Source organism: Aquarana catesbeiana, linkage group LG06 (genome assembly GCF_042186555.1).
Source record: "Aquarana catesbeiana isolate 2022-GZ linkage group LG06, ASM4218655v1, whole genome shotgun sequence".
In the NCBI taxonomy this organism is placed as follows: domain Eukaryota; kingdom Metazoa; phylum Chordata; class Amphibia; order Anura; family Ranidae; genus Aquarana; species Aquarana catesbeiana.
In genome coordinates this window covers 9,230,326-9,250,763 of record NC_133329.1, presented here as the reverse complement: position 1 = coordinate 9,250,763, position 20,438 = coordinate 9,230,326, and the positions used below count along the sequence as shown (strand labels likewise).

Sequence of the window (20,438 nt, the reverse complement as noted above, 5' to 3'; positions counted from 1 at the left end):
GATAGAGTTTAGGGGAAACAAAATACAATACAGCTGACTAAATACATTCAAACTGAGAAGACAAGGTGAATATGTGACCAGCATTGTATGCTGGAGAGGTTATTGAAGGCAAATATACATGCATGACAAAAAAGAACATGAAACAAATCAAGCATGCGTGAGAAGAAAAAGTGGACATTCACACTATATTACAATGATGGTAAGTAGTGTTTGAGCTAAGAAATACATTACATTATCAAAGAATAAATAAAAGAACATGTGATGCTAATAAAAGAAAACATTCTTACCTTAATATAGTCCTTCTGCAGGACCTGGATGATGGCAGAACAGGTCTCTGGGATAATGATCCCCAAAGCCTGGGGGGAGATGCCTGTCGAGAACTTGAGGTCCTGCAGGCTTCTCCCCGTCGCCAAGTATCGCAACGTGGCAACTAGCCTCTGCTCCAGAGTGATGGCTTGCCTCATGCAGGTATCCTGCCTGCTGATATAGGGGGTCAGCAAAGCCACCAAACGATCAAAAACGGGGTCCGTCATCCGGAGAAAGTTCCTGAAATCCTCAGGATTATTCTCACGGATCTCACGGAGCAATGGCATGTGACAGAACTGGTCACGCTGGAGCAACCAATTCTTGGTCCATGAATTCCTCATCGCCCTGTTCATGGACTGGTCTTGGTCTGAAGAATAAACTACAGCACCAAGCACATACAATGCACGAGCTCGACGACGAGTACGTACAGGTAACATGGCTTCAAAACGGTCGGCTGGTCAGAACGCACTTAACAGAACGCACTGAAGAACAGCAAGGCCTGTGAAGAACGACCTGAAAATCAGGAACGAGCGGCCAATAAAACAAAGATTTCTCAATGCCAACTGACCAAACGCACTGTAAAGCAGATACAAACCTCACAAGCACAGACTGAACAACAGTTAAAACGAACTGAAAAATACGAGTCTCACAAGCGCGAATCGTCTCTCACCAAACTTCTACTAACACGAGATAAACACGAGATTAGCAGAAGGAGCCCAAAGGGTGTCGTACGGGCTATTGAACTTCCGTTTTATAGTCTCGCCGGACTTGATGTACGTCACCGCGTACTAGGCTGTCAAACTTTTGTGTGGTCGTGTGTAGGCAAGTCCGTTCGTTAGAAAGTCTGCCGCAAGTCCGCCTAAAGTCCGCAGGAAGTCTGTCGGACCGGCTGTCGGACTTTTGTAGATGAAAAGTCCGACCGTGTGTACGCAGCATTAAACTACGTAGAGGGTTCTTTACTGTAAGAGCGGCAAGGAGGTGGAATTCCCTTCCCCAGGCGGTGGTCTCAGCGGGGAGCATCGATAGTTTCAAGAAACTATTAGATAAGCACCTGAATGACCGCAACATACAGGGATATATAATGTAATACTGACATATAATCGCACACATAGGGTGGACTTGATGGACTTGTGTCTTTTTTCAACCTCACCTACTATGTAACTATGTAACTATGAAGAGTCTCTAAGACACTTAGAATTTCTCATCTTCCCCTACATCAGTGGTTCTCAACTTCAGTCCTCCAGTACACCAACATGCTATGTTTTGGGAATTTCTCTTAGATAAAATAGCTGTCCAAAATACCAAGCCATTGACTCTGATTTAAAGCACATGTGCAAGATAAAGGAAGATCTGAAAAAATGGCCTGTTGGGGCTACTCGAGGACAGGGTTGAGAACCACTGCTCTACATGACACGTAGATGTGCAGCAGTGGGGAACTTTGTAACTTGGGGTGGATGAGCCTGAAGGGGATTCACAAACACTAGTTCTCCATCAGAACCCCCTCCCATTGTAATTTACAGCAGGCAGTAGGTGGATCCTTAGCCAACAGAAAGCCTTCTATTGGCTACACAATCCCCCCCTCCTGATGTCAAATACAAGGCGAGAGCAGACCTGATGGGGAACTAGTGTCTTCCCCATCAGACTCCACCCACTGCAATAAAACTGGTTGTTTGGAGGCTGCCAGCTGTGGACATTTTGTGGAATAACCTGTAAATTAAAACTAAGGGTCCTTTTTTCATGGAGTTGGAAAAACAATTTATAATTATGAGCATGAAGTTATAAAAGTTTGACATTTAGAACAGTAAACTCCTATGAAATAATTAGGCTGACAAACATCTCTACTATTGATTCTGCGTAAGGATCTGATGACCCATTTTCTGGTTTTAGAGTTGTCCTGCTATGAGATCTGCTTCTGTTGACAATAATGTGAAAAGTATAACTATTGGACCTATCAACCAGAAAGGTAAGACCTATTCTTTAACAAAGAATATTTTTGAAAACATCTGATGTATCCTATACATTGATGGATGGACTTTACAGTATACCCTGCAGTCTCAAAACATTAGCCCTTAGGTGCGGTGTTCACGCATCGGACACCCTGCTTCTCATTTCACCATTGCTAGGTGGATTAGACAAGTCATCATAAAGCCTAAAGTCTTAAAGTCTAAGAGATAGGATTTGTCCCTTCACCGTTAAGGCAAACTCTATCAGATCTGTTCCTCATGAGCATCTCAACATCAGAGATCCACAAGGCTGTCACCTGGTCTGCTGTTCACATGCTTGTTAAGGGAATATTCAAGCCTCCTCTGATGCCAGTTTTAGGTATAAGCATTAAACCTACCCCCCCCCCCCCAAGTTGGACTGCTTCTGGATGTCCCAGTATAAAGACTAAAAAAGATCATGTGCCCAGTTAAACACAACAGGACCCAGTACAGATCATTGTGGTACACCATTAGTGTCACGGTTCTGCCTTCCCTGTTCAGTCACTGCAAAGTCTCATTCAATCAAAAAATAAATAGATTGGGTGACTGGTCTGCTAGGCAATTAAATGCATTCTTGACAAGCAAAAGAGATTAAATTGCAATTTTTTTTCCAGTAGGTGGTGGGTACGTTTCCTCAAGACTTAAAGTGGTTGTAAAGGCTGAAGGTTTTTTACCTCTACAAGTGACCGCAGAGCAAACAGCATGTGAAGAGGGCACTCAGCAGGGGGGAGGGGCCAGGAGCGCCAGCAAGGAACCCGAGAATACGTGGATCGGGGCTGTAAAAGCTGAAGGTTTTTTTATCTTCATGCATTCTATGCATGAAGGTAAAAACCTTCATTGTGTAGCTCCACCTCACAGCCCCCCTTATACTTACCTGAGCCCAATCCAGATCCAGCTATGTGGGCAAGATCATAAGCTCTTCTGGGTTTCATTGGCTCCCCCTGCTGTCAATGACAGCCAGTAAGAAGGGAGCTGGGGGAGGGGGGCAGGGCCAAGCTGCACTCTGTGTGTCACACAGTGCTAACTCTGGATCAAGCACGCACAAGTGACCTTAGAGCAAACAGCATGCGATGAGGGCACTAAGCAGGGGGGAGGGGCCAGGAGCGCCAACAAGGAACCTGAGAATAGGAGGATCGGGGCTGTAAAGGCTGAAGGTTTTTTACCTTCATGCATTCTTTGCATGAAGGTAAAAACCTTCATTGCGTAGCTCCACCTCCCAGCCCCCCTTATACTTACCTGAACCCAATCCTGATCCAGCTATGTGGACAAGTTAAGAAGCTCTTCTGGGCTCCATTGGCTCCCCCTGCTGTCAATCACAGCCAGTAAGAAGGGAGCTGGGGGAGGGGGCGGGGCCAAGCTGCACTCTGTGTGTCACACAGCGCTAACTCGGGATCAAGCACGCACAAGTGACCCCAGAGCAAACAGCATGCGATGAGGGCACTCAGCAGGGGGGATGGGGCCAGGAGCGCCAGCAAGGAACCCAAGAATAGGAGGATCGGGGCTGCTCTGTGCAACACCATTACACAGAGCAGGTAAGTATTGTTTGTTATTTAAAAAAAAAAAAACTTTTACAAACACTTTAAATGTCCATGTCACACCCTTTTTTGAGATGTAACACAGCCAAAAAAAAAGTGTCCACTGAGTTTATGTCTTCAATAAAAGTTTGTATTTCCAATTCTAATCATCCCCCACATCATCAAATCATCAAAATACCTGAACCAAACACTTGGTGTTAGTCCTCTGAAAAGTTCAAGGCCCTCATCCCCACCTCCTTCATACACAGCTTAGCTACAGTGCCTTGAAAAAAGTATTCATACCCCTTGAAGTTTTCCACATTTTGTCATGTTACAACCAAAAACGTAAATGTATTCTATTGGGATTTTATGTGACAGACCAACACAAAGTGGCACATAATTGTGAAGTGGAAGGAAAATGATAAATGGTTTTCAAAATGTCGTACATAGAAATATCTGAAAAGTGTGGGGGGGCATTTGTATTCAGCCCCCTTTCTCTGATACCCCTAACTAAAATCTAGTGGAACCAATTGCCTTCAGAAGTCACCTAATTAGTAAAAAGAGTCCACCTGTGTGTCATTTAATCTCAGTATCAATAAAGCTATTCTGTGAAGCCCTCAGAGGTTTGTTAGAGAACCTTAGTGAGCAAACAGCATCATGTAGGCCAAGGAACACACCAGACAAGTTTAAATCAGGATTAGGTTATAAAAAATATCCTAAGCTTTGAACATCTCATGGAGCACTGTTCAATCCATCATGGGAAAATGGAAAGAGTATGGCACAACTGCAAACCTGCCAAGACATGGCCGTCCACCTAAACTGACCGGCCGGGCAAGGAGAGCATTAATCAGAAAAGCAGCCAAGAGGCCCATGATAACTCTGGAGGAGCTGCAGAGATCCACAGCTCAGGTGGGAGAATCTGTCCACAGGACAACTATTACTCGTGCTCTCCACAAATCTGCCCTTTATAGAAGAGTGACAAGAAGAAAGACATTGGTGAAAGAAAGTCATAAGAAGTCCTGTTTGTAGCTTGCAAGAAGCCTTGTGGGGGGGACAGCAAACTTGTAGAAGAAGGTGCTCTGGTCAGATGAGACCAACATGTAACTTTTTGGCCTAGAAGCAAAGTGCTCTGTGTGGTGGAAAACTAACACTGCACATCACCCTGAACACACCATCCCCTCTGTGAAACATGGTGGTGGCAGCATCATGTTGTGGGGATGCTTTTCTTCAGCAGGGACAGGGAAGCTGGCCAAAGTTGATGGGAAGATGGATGGAGCCAAATATAGGGCAATCTTAGAAGAAAGCCTGTTAGAGGCTAAAAGACTTGAGACTGGGGCGGAGGTTCACCTTCCAGCAGGACAACGACCCGAAACATACAGCCAGAGCTACAATGGAATGGTTTAGATGAAAGCATATTCATGTGTTAGAATGGCCCCGTCACAGTCCAGACCTAAATCACATTGAGAATCTGTGGCAAGACTTGAAAATTGCTGTTCACAGACGCTCTCCATCCAATCTGACAGAGCTTGAGATATTTTGCAAAGAAGAATGGGCAAAAATGTCGCTCTCTAGATTTGCAAAGCTGGTAGAGACATCCCCAAAAAGACTTGAAGTTGAAATTGCAGTGAAAGACGGTTCTACAAAGCATTGACTCAGGTGGGCGCCATACAATTGCCCCCCCCCCACTTTTCACATATTTATTTGTATCGTTTATTATTTTCCTTCCACTTCACAATTATGTGCCACTTTATGTTAGTCTATCACATAAAATCCCAATAAAATACATTTACATTTTTGGTTGTAACATGACAAAATGTGGAAAATTCCAAGGTGTATGAATACTTTTTTCAAGGCACTTACAATAACAGGTGCAGTTGTTGTCATAGTACAGCCAGGTTTCAGTCTGTTATCCTTGTACTAGAAATAGGTGGTGTTGATCCAAATTACCAGCAGGGGGCATACTTGGTAGGGCTTGGGACCTGTCCAGCTGTCAAAGAGTCTTATCTCATTTAATTTCTCTATTATTACATTTAATAGGATTTATATTTTAGAAAGGCAGCCAAAGGACTAAAAAAAATGGTTAAAGTTTAAAATAACTTATTAAAAGTTGACATTATATTGTATTTTTTTCTTTTATGTTTATAATTTTATTGTAGCAATTTAGATATAACTCTTAGACTTAATTTCAGTAGTTAGTACAATTTGATAAACTACAATTAATTGCCAAAATAAAATATATTTCTTTTTCATACATCATGGGACACAGAGTTAGGCTAATATTCATTACCTGTTGGGTTATACTCCATCATCAGGTGAATGGACACTGGTAGACCAAGGTCTTTAGACAGGAAGTGATCCCCTATATAACCCCTCCCATACATGAAGTTACTTCAGTTTTTTACCAGTGTCTACAAGGTGGATGGCACGTTTGTTTGAGCTCACTGAGCTCCAGGTCTCTATTCCCACAAACGGTTTAAAAAATGAATCAAGGGATTAACTGATCGGATCCATTTGACACAGGCTATATGCTTAGATAAATGGTACCTGAACCTTGCAAAAAAGACTCAAGATCCTGCGAGGTTTTGCCTGTAAGTTGCCTCTGGGCGCTGGACCCTGCAAAGTGGATCCTGGACACTACAGCACTAAAGCATTCCTGCAGGTTGCTGTACAGGTCCAAGGGAGTGGAACCTAAACATGAAAAGGGTACCCAGTTCTTGAAGGTCCTCAAGTGACAGGACCCCACCGTGATGGGTGAAGATCAGGCTCTTAGTTTCTAAGTGCCCTGCGCCTGGAGGGGTAAGTGAAACCCCTTTACATTTATATTTTTTGTGGGGTGTCCCATTGATTGTAACAATCAGCCAAGCTAGCTAGAGGCTGGACACCTGTGTGCAGTGACCATACGGTGGAGTTTTTGGGCTAGCTGCGGGTGTTTGCAAAGTGTATCTTATTGCTTGTGTCTGGTTGTTTTTTTACCTGTATGATGGCGCACAACGCTGCGCCATTTCGCTTTGGTTTTACCAGGGCGCACATGCATTTGCAAAGGCGCCGCTAAAAACTTAACAGTTTATTTTGTTTGACAGCTAAGGGCTCATGTGCATTCGTAAGAGCGCTGCTATACTCACAATTCTTGTCTGGCAGCCATGGCACACAACATTTGCAGCATTGCCATTATACTCACTTGTGTTTAAACGGTCAGGGCTCACGTGTGTTCGCAGAGATGCCATTTTCACCAGTTGTTTGCTGGCAGCCATGGCACACGCGGCTTTGCGTACGCACGAACGTTCCGGCGCACAGCCAGCTTATTTAAGCTGTGTATGCCAAGCATGCGGTGCTTCCAAGAGACAGCTGTGGGACACAGAGCAGGCTCTAAACCAGACACTTGCAGCGGTTCATTTCTCATTACTCAGGTCAAGTGAGTCACCAAGTGTTGCTTGGCAGGCTAAGGTGCTTAGTGCGATTGTTACATAGGGGCTTGGTGAGCCCTATTCAAGGGTCTTCCTTCTGAGGTGTGTTAAATCTACACCCAAGTACTACCTTTTTGTGGCTAGTAAATGTCTTCAAAAAAAGAGGAGTGGGAATAACACTACAGGAAAGGGCACACCTATGTCATCAGTATTTCCGGATGAACCTAGTCGTATCCCTAAGGTTGTATCCCCTGAAAGACCAGAGGCTTCCGGGCAATTTGAGCTGCTGCACCTATCTGGTATTGTGCCTACAGTCAACGCTGCTGCCTCACCCTTTATCATTAAGGATGAACTGTCCTCAGCCCTAGCCGGATTAGAGCACAGGATGGCTGCTATTATTATTATTATACAGTATTTATATAGCGCCAACAGTTTACGTAGCGCTTTACAACTTGAGGGTAGACAGTACAAATACAATACAATTTGATACAGTAGGAATCAGAGGGCCCTGCTCCTTAGAGCTTACAATCTAAGAGGGAAGGTCAAGAGATACAAGAGGTAATAACTGTGGGTGATGTACTGATTGAGAAGATAAATGTACAGTTGTTAGGTGGGGGCCAGATAGGCTTCTCTGAAGAGATGAGTTTTCAGGGATCGTCTGAAAGTGGATAAAGTAGGAGAAAATCGGACGGATTGGGGAAGAGCATTCCAGAGGATGGGGGAGGCTCTGGAGAAGTCCTGAAGGCGAGAATGGGATGAGGTGACAAGGGGGTTTGAGAGAAGGAGGTCTTGGGAGGAGCGAAGAGAACGATTAGGTTGGTATTTTGTGACTAGGTTAGAGATGTAGCTAGGGGCCAGGTTGTGGATGGCTTTGTAAGTTATAGTTAGTATCTTGAATTTAATTCGGTGACTGAGTGGCAGCCAATGGAGGGATTGGCAGAGGGGTGTAGCAGACGCTGAGCGGTTTGTGTGGTGGATGAGCCTGGCCGCAGCGTTCATGATGGACTGAAGTGGGGATAGCCTATTTAGAGGTAAACCAATGAGGAGGAAGTTGCAGTAGTCAAGGCGGGAGATGACCAGGGAGTGGATTAGAAGCTTTGTGGTGTCATTGGTTAGGAAGGGGCGTATCTTGGAGATGTTGCGAAGACAGAGGCGGCAAGCTTTGGATAGTGATAGAATGTGGGGTCGAAAGGTTAGTTCAGAGTTCAGGATTACACCTAGGACCTTGGCGTGGGGAGATGGGTTGATAGTTGAGCCGTTGATCTTGACAGGGAGATCAGGGGAAGTGGCACCTGAGGGAGGAAATATCATGAGCTCGGTTTTGGATAGGTTGAGTTTGAGAAAGTGATGTGACATCCAGGCTGATATGTCTGCTAATAAGTTGGTAATGCGTGAGGAGACAGATGGAGAGAGCTGGGGGGTGGAGAGATAGATTTGGGTGTCATCAGCGTAGAGATGATATTTAAAGCCGTGGGAGGCAATCAACTGACCCAAGGAGGTGGTGTAAATTGAGAAAAGGAGAGGTCCGAGAACAGAACCTTGGGGGACCCCAACGGAAAAAGGAAGAGGAGAGGAGGAAGTAGAGTTGTAAGTGACACTGAAGGAGCGGTGGGATAGGTAGGATGAGAACCAGCGAAGAGTACAGTCACGGAGACCAAAGGAGTGGAGTTTTTTGAGGAGGAGGGGGTGGTCCACTGTGTCAAAGGCAGCAGAGAGATCCAGGAGAAGTAGTACAGAATAGTGTCCATTGGCTTTAGCCATTAGTAGGTCATTTGAGAGTTTAAGGAGAGCAGTTTCCGTGGAGTGTTGAGGGCGAAAACCGGACTGAAGGGGAACAAGAAGTTTATTCATGGTCAGATGGTCGCTTAATCGGTTGTAGACCAGTCTTTCAAGAAGTTTGGAGGAGAAGGAGAGTAAGGAGATGGGACGTAAGTTGTTGAGATTGGTGGGATCCAGTGAGGGCTTTTTTAGTATGGGGGTGACTAGCGCATGTTTTAGAGAGTTTGGGAAGATGCCACTAGAGAGGGAGAGGTTGAAAATGTGAGTTAGAGAGCGTAGAATCGAGTCAGAGGGTGAGCGTAGCATTTGCGAGGGAGCAGGATCCAGGGGGCAAGTGGTTAGATGAGTGCTAGATAAAAGTTTAGCAACCTCAGTAATAGTAGCAGGGTTGAATGAGGGAAGTAATGATTGTATCTGTGGACATGGGGTGTTGCATGGGGGAGGTTTTTGCGCATTGGCGATCTCCTCATGAATTGTATCAATCTTAGTTTGGAAGTGATTGGCAATCTCCTGGGCAGTGAGTGAGTTGGTGGGTGGAGGCAGTGGAGGACAGAGTAGAGTGTTGAAGGTAGAGAAGAGTTGACGTGGACTGGATGAGAAGGTGTTGATGAGTGCGATAAAGTAGGTCTGTTTGGCAGTGTGAAGGCAGGAGTAGTATTTTAGGAGGGCAGATTTATATTGTGTGAAGTCTTCCTGGGTCTTAGTCTTATGCCACAGGCGCTCAAGAGCGCGGCTACGTTTTCTGAGACTTCTGGTGTCATCTGTTTGCCAGGGTTGTAGCAGTCGGGGCCTAATTCTGCGTGTAGTGAGGGGGGCCAGCTTGTCTAGGGAGGAAGACAGTGAGCTGTTGTAGATGAAAGTAGCTAGGTTGAGGCAGAACAGGGGGGAGATTTTGTCATAGAGGTGATCAGTAGCAGAGTAGAGAAGAGAAGGGTTGAGGTGGCGAAGGTTTCTGCGTGTAACTGTTAGGCGGTTGGAGGGAGAAGAGGTGGAAGACAAGGAGAGAGCAAAACTAATAAGGTGGTGATCAGAGAGTGGGAATGGATTGTTGGAAAGGTTGCACGGAGTGCACAGATAGGAGAAGGCAAGGTCAAGGGTGTTGCCATTGGAGTGGGTAGGAGCCTGTATCCATTGCTTCAGGTCAAGCGATGAGGTTAGACTGAGAAGTTTAGAAGTAATAGTAGTGTTAGTGTTGACAGGGATGTTGAAGTCCCCAAGAATAATTGTGGGGATTTCAGAAGAGAGAAAGTAGGGTAGCCAGGCAGAGAAGTCATCAAGAAAGGCTGATACCGGTCCAGGGGGGCGGTAGATGACAGCAATTCTTAGAGAAATGGGAGAGAAAAGACGAATGCAGTGTGCCTCAAAAGAGGAGAGTGTCAGAGAGGGAGGTGGGTGAAGAACCTGATAGGTGCTGCATGGGGCTAGAAGGATTCCCACTCCACCTCCCTTCCATGATTGCCTCCGTCCCACATGGTGGCAAGAAGCATGACAGATCCTCCTCCCCGGAGCCTCTGTGTCTGGAGCAGGAATTGGTTGAGGATGGGAAAGAGCTTAAAGCTCAGGATTCAGTGGAGTGCCTGGCAGATCTGCTTCCCAGCGATCTGGACAAGAGGATATCCAGCCGGTATCTGCCTTTCAATCACAGAGGCTCTTGATCCTGACTCTTATTGAAATGGATCACTCTGCCTTTAGGTTGCCTCTTAATGAGGTCACTGAGCCTCCCTGGTCCTCTTTGGGATCCCTGAGGCCTCTTCAGGCCACACAGGCTTTCCCCCTACACCCCCTGTTGAAAGAGGTGGTGTATGCTGATTGGGAACATCCTGACAGGATTTTTGTTCCTCCTAATAAGAGGCTTTCCCTTTTGTATCAAATGGATGAGTTCACTAAGAAGTGGAGCATGCCAGCCATAGATGCAGCAGTCTCTTCCTTAAAAAAGAACTTAACTTGTTCAGTGGATAATGCACAGGGCTTTAAACACCCTGTTGATAAGAAATTTGAGTCATTATTAAAAGCTTCCTTTTCTTTGGCCAGTTCAGCTATTCAGCCAGCTGTTGCAGCAGACGGTATCTGCCAATCCGTAAAGGATCAGATCAGACAGCCTGACAGGCCTAACCAGCAGAATGATCAGCCTGAAAATAAGGCAGATATTCCTCGAGCGCTGTGTTTTGCTTTTGATGCCTTAAAGGATTCAATACAGCAGGTTTCTCGTTTGGCTCTCATGTTTGTATATATGCACAGACTTTTGTGGCTTAAGAACTGGTCAGCCGAGCTTCATTGTAAGAAGTTACTGGCAGGCTTCCCCTTTCATGCGGAGCATTTATTTGGCGATCATTTGGACAAATATATCCAAAAGATTTCTGGAGGGAAGAGTTCTCTACTTCCTGTTAAGAAAAGCACCAAACATCCCTTGTAAAACTTCAGGGACTACTTCCTCAAATGTCTCAGCACCAGGGCGGTTCCGCGGTCAACAGAGCACTAGAGCCAGAGGCAAGCCGCAAGACCAGGGCCAGAAAAAGCCCTGGGTCCAAAACTTCTAAGCCCAGCACCAAGTCCTCCTTTTGAGTAGATGCCCCCACTCTATCGGGTGGGGGTAAGGCTGCTGCACTTTGAGGACATTTGGAGAACAATAGTTTAGGACGAGTGGGTCACTTCAACTATATCCCGTGGTTAAAAGCTGGAGTTGCTGGGGGTTCCCCCTCAGAGGTTTTTAAGATCCAACATTCCTTTGGATCCTCCAAAAAGAGACTTATTACTTCAAGCACTATATCATTTAGTGCATCAAGGAGTGATTGTAGAGGTTTCTGTACCCAAAAAGGGCATGGGGTTTTACTCAAACCTTTTTATGGCTCAAAAACCAAATGGGGACACAAGGCCCATCTTGGACCTAATATCCCTGAACCAATATCTACTAATCAAGTCCTTTCGGATGGAGTCTGTCCGCTCAGTAGTAGCTTCACTCCAGATGGGACACTTTCTAGCCTCCATCGATATAAAGGATGCGTATCTATACGTACCTTTCAACCTCATCAGAGGTTCCTGCGGTTTGCAGTAAAGGAACGTCACTTTCAGTTTGTGGCTCTACCCTTCGGGCTCGCTACAGCTCCCCGGGTGTTCACAAAGGTCCTAGCACCAGTACTGGATCGTTTAAGGGCCCAAGGGATTCTGGTGCTTGGGTATCTGGACAACCTCCTGCTCAGAGATCACTCACTACAAGCTCTAGAACAGAGCATAACATATACAGTGCGGTATTTGGAAAGCTTAGGCTGGATCATAAATACCGAAAAGTCAAACTTGAGACCAGCTCAAAGTCTTAAATATCTAGGTCTGATCCTAGATACAGTTCAGGCAAGAGTATTCTTACCACCCGCAAGGATCTGCGCCCTGAAGATTTAGGTGCATCAGATAAGAGACACCAGACAACCCTCCATTCCACTCTGTATGAGTCTTCTAGGGAGGATGGTATCCTCATTCGAGGTGGTGTCCTATGCCCAGTTCCATTCCAGGATGCTACAACAAAACATCTTTTTGGCTTGGAACAGGAGAGAAAAAGCCCAGCATTATTCAATATTCTTATCTCCTCGGGCACGCTTAAGCCTACACTGATGGTTACAGGATCAGAACCTGCAAAAGGGAAGATCCTTCCTCCCAGTAACTTGAAGAGTACTGACTACAGATGCCAGTCTCTCAGGATGGGGACCAACTCTAGAGGGGCTCACAGCTTAAGGGAAATAGTCAAGGACAGAACAGATCCTGCCCATCAACATCCTGCAATTACAGGCAGTATGTCTGGCCCTACGGTCCTGGATGATGGAGCTTCAGGACTACCCTATCAGAGTTTGGTCAGACAATGCCACTGCAGTGGCCTATATAATCCACTAAGGTGGTACCAGGAGTCATTCAGCTCTGAAGGAGGTGAACTACATACTAGCCTGGGCAGAGGGACATGTGCCAAATATATTGACAATCCATATCCCGGGAATAGAGAACTGGAAGGCAGATTATCTGAGCCGCCAGCAGATCTGCCCGGGGGAATGGTCCCTACACCCAGAGGTGTTCCAGAAAATTTGCCAACACTGGGGATGGCCAGAGGTCGATCTACTGGCATCCAGGTTCAACAACAAGCTACAGCAGTTTGTGTCCCGAACAAAGGATCCTCTGGCAATCGGAGCAGATGCCCTGATAATTCCATGTAGCCAATACTCCCTGGTTTATGCTTTTCCACCGATCCCTCTCCTTCCACATTTGTTGCGCAGGATTTGGAAAGAGGAAGTTTCAGTCATGCTGGTGGCACCAGCCTGGCCCAGAAGGCCTTGGTTCCCGGAGATTATGAGACTAACAATGGATAGGCCATGGACGCTTCCACAACGCCCCGATCTACTGTCTCAAGGTCCTATATTCCACCCCAATTTACAGTCTCTAAATTTGACAGCATGGCTATTGAAGCCAGGGTGTTAAAAGACCACAGCACCTCGGGATCAGTAGTGTCTACCCTAGTAAATGCTAGAAAAGCTGTCACTAGGAAGATCTATCATAAGGTCTGGAAGACTTATATTGCTTGGTGTGAAGCCAAAAAATGGCATCCTCGTGAATACATGATTGGGAGAATTCTCTCTTTTCTACAGTCAGCTGTAGAAATCAAATTGGCTTTGAGTATAATCAGAGGTCAAGTTTCGGCCCTACCAGTATTCTTCCAAAGGCTTTTGGCCTCCCATTCAATGATTCGAACCTTTATGCAAGGGGCAACTCGCTTGCTTCCCCCCATTAGGTCACCTATGTGTCCTTGGAACTTGAACTTGGTGATGTCTGTGTTACAGAAACAACCATCTGAACCTATTAAGGAAATTCCATTAGACTTGCTGTCACGCAAGCTAGCCTTCCTGATGGCCATCACCTCGGCTAGGAGGGTGTCGGGGGTTGGCGGCCCTGTCATACAGGGAACCGTATTTAAACCTACACCACAACAGGGTCGTGTTATGACTTGTTCCATCCTTTTTGCCAAAGGTGGTGTTGGTCTTTCAGTTAAATCAGGGCATTATTTTCTCTTCTTTTTTCTCTCAGCCTCGTTCGGCAGAAGAGAGACGACTGCACTCATTGGCGTTGTCCTGGCAGTCAAGGTTTATTTATCTAGATCCGCGGAGATCCAAGGATCAGACTCTTTTTTTTTTTTTGTTTTACCAAAAGGACCCAAGAAAGGGCAGGCATCTTCCAAAGCTTCCATTGCCAATTGGGTCTGTAAATTGGTCATTCAGGCCTACGGTCTGAAATGTAAAGCTCCTCCCTTTAGGGCGAGAGCTCATTCTACCAGGGGTGTAGGAACCTCCTGGGCTTTTCGTCATGAGGTATCTGTGGCTCAGATTTGTAAGGCTGCTACCTGGTCTTCAGTGCATACCTTCACAAAATTTTATCAAGTGGATGTTTGAGCAGCCAAGGATTCAGCTTTTGGCTGCAGTGTACTGCGGGCTGCCATATAAAAACTGATGGCTACTGTTTGGCATGGTGTCTCCCTCCCCTCAAGGCTATTGCTCTGGGACAACCCAGCAGGTAATGAATATTAGCCTGACTCTGTGTCCCATGATGTTTGAAAAAGAAAATAGGATTTTTTACCAGTGTCCATTCACCTGATGATGGAGAATAACCCAGTAGGTAATGAATATTAGCCTGACTCTTTGTCCCATGATGTACTCAAAGAAAAGGATTTTACAGGTAAGTATGACGAAAAAATCCTATTTTTAAAATTACAATAAAGGATTAAAAAAATATCTACTGTATATATTGTATTTTTTACTCAGTATTACTAAGTATTGTTGTGTCCTTTTTTTTGTTTCAGTTGTTGAGTCGTCTGTTGGAGGTAAGCTTGATTTTTTTAAATTTTACGTTTTTATAATCAGCTGCAATGTTATTGAAGTACATCACACGTGAAAAAGTATACAAAAGAATTAAGAAAATATTCTCTCATTGGTTACTGGAAAACTTATGTGGCTGAATAAATTAAGGAGTTAATTGTATTCATTTTGAAAACACCTGCGCTCATTTTAGGCATCCAATCAGAAAAAAGGGGGATTTGAGAAACATTGAAATTTCCCGAAAATATAATTATTTAATAAGTGTGAACTTAAATTTTTTGAATCATTCCCAACATAGCAGCTCTGATAGCCAATCAAGGGATAGATAGATAGATAGATAGATAGATAGATAGATAGATAGATAGATAGATAGATAGATAGATAGATAGATAGATAGATAGATAGATAGATAGATAGATAGATAGATAGATACCATATCCCATTGTGATTATTTTAGAATGTATGAGATGAATAACATAGTTTTGTTATGAAAAAAATCTGATTTTCTGATCTTTTGCTTTCAGCTACTCAGTCTGCTGTGCCTTCTGGTGGAGGTAAGAGAAGGAAGTCAATGTTACAATTATGTTCATATTCGTCATAGTAGATCACCCTTGGATGTCTGATACGGTTCCTTTCAAACATTTAGTGAAGTTAGGAGGAAATACAGAAATGTGGAGGTCTACCTCTGTATAGAGGGACCAGGGTTGCCCATCCTATGAGACAAACTAAGAGTCTTGTCTGAGGAAGCCCCATCCCAAGGATGGGATAAAGCACATTTTTCACCATTCCTCTAAGCCAAGAACGGCGGCCTGTCCATTAGCGGTGCACAGGTGCCACCCCCCCATCCAATGCGTCCAGCACCCTGATCTACATGCATGGCACCATACGCATGGACTCCAATCAGTTTTTTTTTTAAGCACATGATTAGAGCCAGGGGCTCTAATAGGCTTCAGAAAAGGCTGGGCTCAGGGTGCAGAGCACTGCGCCTGGAGCCCACCCAGTTGTGTGAGAGCACTTTCTACAATTCGTCACTGCGTCGCTTTAGCTGACGATTGCGTGGTCATGCAATGTTGCACCCAAACAAAGTTTGCGTCCTTTTTTTCCCCACAAATAGAGCTTTCTTTTGGTAGTATTTGATCACCTCTGCATTTTTTACTTTTTGTGCTATAAAAAAAAAAAAAGACAATTTTGAAAAAAAAAAAAACAGTATGTGTTACTTTTTGCTATAATAAATATCCCCAATTCTTTAAAAAAAAAACTAATTTCTTTATCAGTTTAGACCGATATGTATTCTTCTACATATTTTTGGTAAAAAAATTCCAATATGCGTATATTGATTGGTTTGCGCAAATGTTATAGCATCTACAAACTGTGGGAAAGATTTGAGGCATTTTATGGATTTTTTTTTCTTTTTACTAGTAATGGCGACATAGTTACATCGACGATCTGCGATTTTTAGCAGTACTGCGACATTATGGCAGACAGATCGGACACCTTTGACACTTTTTTGGGACCATTGACATTTATAAAAATGCACTGATTACTGTGTAAATGTCACTGGCAGGGAAGGGGTTAACACTAGGAGGCGATCAAGGGGTTAACTGTGTGTTCCCTCAGCGTGTTCTAACTGTGTGGGGATGTGAGTGACTAGGAGAGGAGACATATCGTTTTTCCTACTTGGTAGGAGCAAACAATATGTTTCTTCTTCCCTGACATCACAGGGATTTGTATGTTTACACACACAAATCCCAGTGCTGGCGCTCATGCACGTGATCACGCGTGGGCGGCGGCGATAGTCTCCGCCATGCAGCAGGCGCGCGCACCCTCTGGTGGCCAGAAAAGGAAAGGACGTACCCATACGGAATTTCGCCCAAGGGAGCCATTCTGCCGCAGTATATAAGCGTGAGCTGGTTGGGAACCGGTTAAGGAAGGTCTAATGCTCCTGTGGCTAAATACCCAGCCAGGGCCTTTGATCATCCAGGGGGGGATCGCGCTGTCAAGCCTCCACCGCCAGATTGGATTCGATCATGTATGGGTTCCTAAAAGAGATAAAGCCTGCATAGTGTAAAATCTTAAGGATTTAGTGGTTTAAAATAGAGGTTGCACTTACATCAAGGATAGGTAAAACAGGCATAAAAAATAAGCCGGTCTGCTCAATGTACAACCCGTCTTCCGGGACTGGTGCAAACGCTGTGACATCAGCACGTCGCTCCTTCCTACATGTTTCGTCACAGATGACGTTGTCCTGGGGCACCTGTTATATAATGTTTATGGGCGCATAATTTATGTATTTTTTTTGTCTTCCAGGCACTGCTGTACCAACTGCAAAGCTCTTCATCTCTGTCATTGTGTTCCTGTTACTATTGTACTAGTATTATACTGACCCATCTGTGTGAATTGGTGTTAGATTTGTAGATCAGTGTAACTGTACATATTATGGAAGGGATCTATAAATAATCAAAGTGGATTGTTTAAAAGCTGACATGCAAGGTGAGCCAATATTGTAGCCAAAACCTGAGCAAGATGGTAACTACTGTATAAGAAGCAACAAGTACAGACAGAGATCTCCTCGTATCTATTAAATCTCGTAAGACTAAAAACATGTGACATATAGATGGGGAAAGAGAGCAGAGACAGGAAAATCAGAAGAAAGAAAAAAGACAAAGGAAGGTCAAACATTTTGAAACATCTACAAGACTAAAAACGTGTCCAGAGTAGGTCCTTTCTTCCAGGTATAATTTATAGGGGATAAGGGGAATAAGAAGGGTTTAAGACATCTCAGAAATCAGAAATACTTTTTGTTGGTAATTTATGAGATCTTTTTCTATACATATATACCTGTATATATCTATCTGTATTTGATTACCAAAACAATCACTAATCTCTGTTAGCTTGTAATGAAAACAAATATTATAGAAATGGTTTTCAATAAATATCATACATATAATAAATGGTATCTGAATATATTTGTGCTTTTAAATTGAAATTTTTTGACAAATGTATACCATGAGACCATCCATCATTTCATGTGATTATTATTATTAGGGATGAGTTTGATGTTTGAATCAAACGTAAGTTTGTCTCGAACATTGGGTGTTTGCCCATTCGCCGAACAATATGGGGCGTTCGCAGGAAATTTGAGCACCGCGTAACGCCCCATAATGCACTGTGAAATTGCAGTGTGTTAGCGTCTGATGAGTGGCCAAAGCATCACCTCACATATATATATATATATATATATATATATATATATATATATATATATATATATATATATACAGGGCTTTTTTTCAGGAGGAACTGGTGGAACCCAGTTCCACCACCTCTGGCTCAGACCCTTTGGTGCCTTCTCACCACAATCACTTGTAAACACAGAAGTCTGGTTTCTGTGTTTAAAAGTGAGAGCTCTGCACTCTATATGTAATGCAATCCTGGCATTTAATGCCCCTTTAAGACCCTCCTACTGTTTTCGTGAAATTTTACTGAACACACCCACTATTTGATGTGATTTGGAGGGTGTGTGAATAGGGGGGCGGTGGTTTGTTTGTGGGGCCGTGGTTAAGTTCCAGCACCTATTGTTTGAGAAAAAAAGCCCTGTATATATATACACTACCGTTCAAAAGTTTGGGGTCACCCAAACAATTTTGTGTTTTCCATGAAAAGTCACACTTATTCACCACCATACATTGTGAAATGAATAGAAAATAGAGTCAAGACATTGACAAGGTTAGAAATAATGATTTGTATTTAAAATAACATTGTTTTTACATCAAACTTTGCTTTCATCAAAGAATCCTCCTTTTGCAGCAATTACAGCATTGCACACCTTTGGCATCCGTCCACAACACTTTTTTCCAGTCTTCCTCTGTCCAATGTCTGTGTTCTTTTGCCCATCTTAATCTTTTTCTTTTATTGGCCAGTCTCAGATATGGCTTTTTCTTTGCCACTCTGCCCTGAAGCCCAAAATCCCGCAGCCGCCTCTTCACTGTAGATGTTGACACTGGTGTTTTGCGGGTACTATTTAATGAAGATGCCAGTTGGGGACCTGTGAGGCGTCTGTTTCTCAAACTAGAGACTCTAATGTGCTTATCTTCTTGCTTAGTTGTGCAACGCGGCCTCCCACTTCTTTTTCTACTCTGGTTAGAGCCTGTTTGTGCTGTCCTCTGAAGGGAGTAGTACACACCGTTGTAGGAAATCTTCAATTTCTTTGCAATTTCTCGCATGGAATAGCCTTCATTTCTAAGAACAAGAATAGACTGTCGAGTTTCAGATGAAAGTTCTCTTTTTCTGGCCATTTTGAGCGTTTAATTGACCCCACAAATGTGATGCTCCAGAAACTCAATCTGCTCACAGGAAAGTCAGTTTTGTAGCTTCTGGAAGGAGCTAGACTGTTTTTAGATGTGTGAACATGATTGCACAAGGGTTTGCTAATCATCAATTAGCCTTCTGAGCCAATGAGCAAACACATTGTACCATTAGAACACTGGAGTGATAGTTGCTGGAAATGGGCCTCTATACACCTATGTAGATATTGCACCAAAAACTAGACATTTGCAGTTAGAATAGTCATTTACCACATTAGCAATGTATAGAGTATATTTGTTTAAAGTTAGGACTAGTTTAAAGTTAGCTTCATTTAAAAGTACAGTGCTTTTCCTTCAAAAATAAGGACATTTCAATGTGACCCCAAACTTTTGAATGGTAGTGTATATATATATATATATATATATATATATATATATATATATATATATATATGAATGATAAAAAATGAAAAATAAAAAATAACAGGTAGCGGGACTTTATATAAGCACACGGGAGCAAGAATAAAAATTGGTAGCTTTTAATAAATTCAGATTGTCATAGAGTTTTTGTATTCAAATAATTCAATGCATTTTGCTATATATAACTATTTGTACAACTATTACAATTCATTGGAGCCAGAAAAATATACATAAATACATATTCCAACAAGGAATCAATACATGATATGAAATAATAAAAAACATTTAGAACATGGTAGCATGATTGAATAGATAAAATATACAGGTAGGGAAATCAAAAAAAGGGTTTATAAAAAGGAAAAAAACAATTGTATTGGAACGGCCTGACCAGATGCATCATTGTGTACACTAGTTTGTTGTTGGCTCTACGCGTTTCAAGGTCTTTATACCTATCATCAGGAGCAAAAAAACATAGTGATAATCTAAAAAATAAATAAAAAAGGAAAATTTTATTAAAAAGAAGAAAAAACAAAAAAAAACAAAAACAAAAAAAACAAAAAAAAAACAACCTCACTTAAAGTCCCACCAATCCTTTCCTTGTACATTATATAATTATATAATACACTTCAGGCGGTGTGTATATATATATATATATATATATATATATATATATATATATATATGTACTCTCTGCATTCAGTGTAGCATATATATATATACAGTTCATAATATAAGACAGTATGTACAGTTTCTAATACACTTCAGGTGGTGTACACAGTATATAATACATTGTAGTGTGCTGGGAAAAGAAAAAATTCCCATCATGTCCGGAAGGCCACCAAGGAGAGGCCGACTCTCACAGGCCACTAAAAGAGGGCAAGCAGCC

At 43.3% G+C, this 20,438-nt stretch overlaps 1 protein-coding gene across 1 annotated transcript in view; it reads left to right on the top strand.

Annotated features, from left to right (window-relative positions):
- Positions 1-17,200, top strand: part of LOC141147840 (uncharacterized) — a 151,139-nt gene extending 133,939 nt beyond the window's left edge. Inside the window, exons 16-19 of the mRNA XM_073635005.1 lie at positions 2,194-2,269; positions 14,813-14,833; positions 15,353-15,382; positions 17,136-17,200. Coding sequence (XP_073491106.1) covers positions 2,194-2,269; positions 14,813-14,833; positions 15,353-15,382; positions 17,136-17,200 — 192 coding nt within the window. The remainder of the gene's footprint in view (positions 1-2,193; positions 2,270-14,812; positions 14,834-15,352; positions 15,383-17,135) is intronic.
- The last annotated feature ends 3,238 nt before the right edge of the window (positions 17,201-20,438 follow it).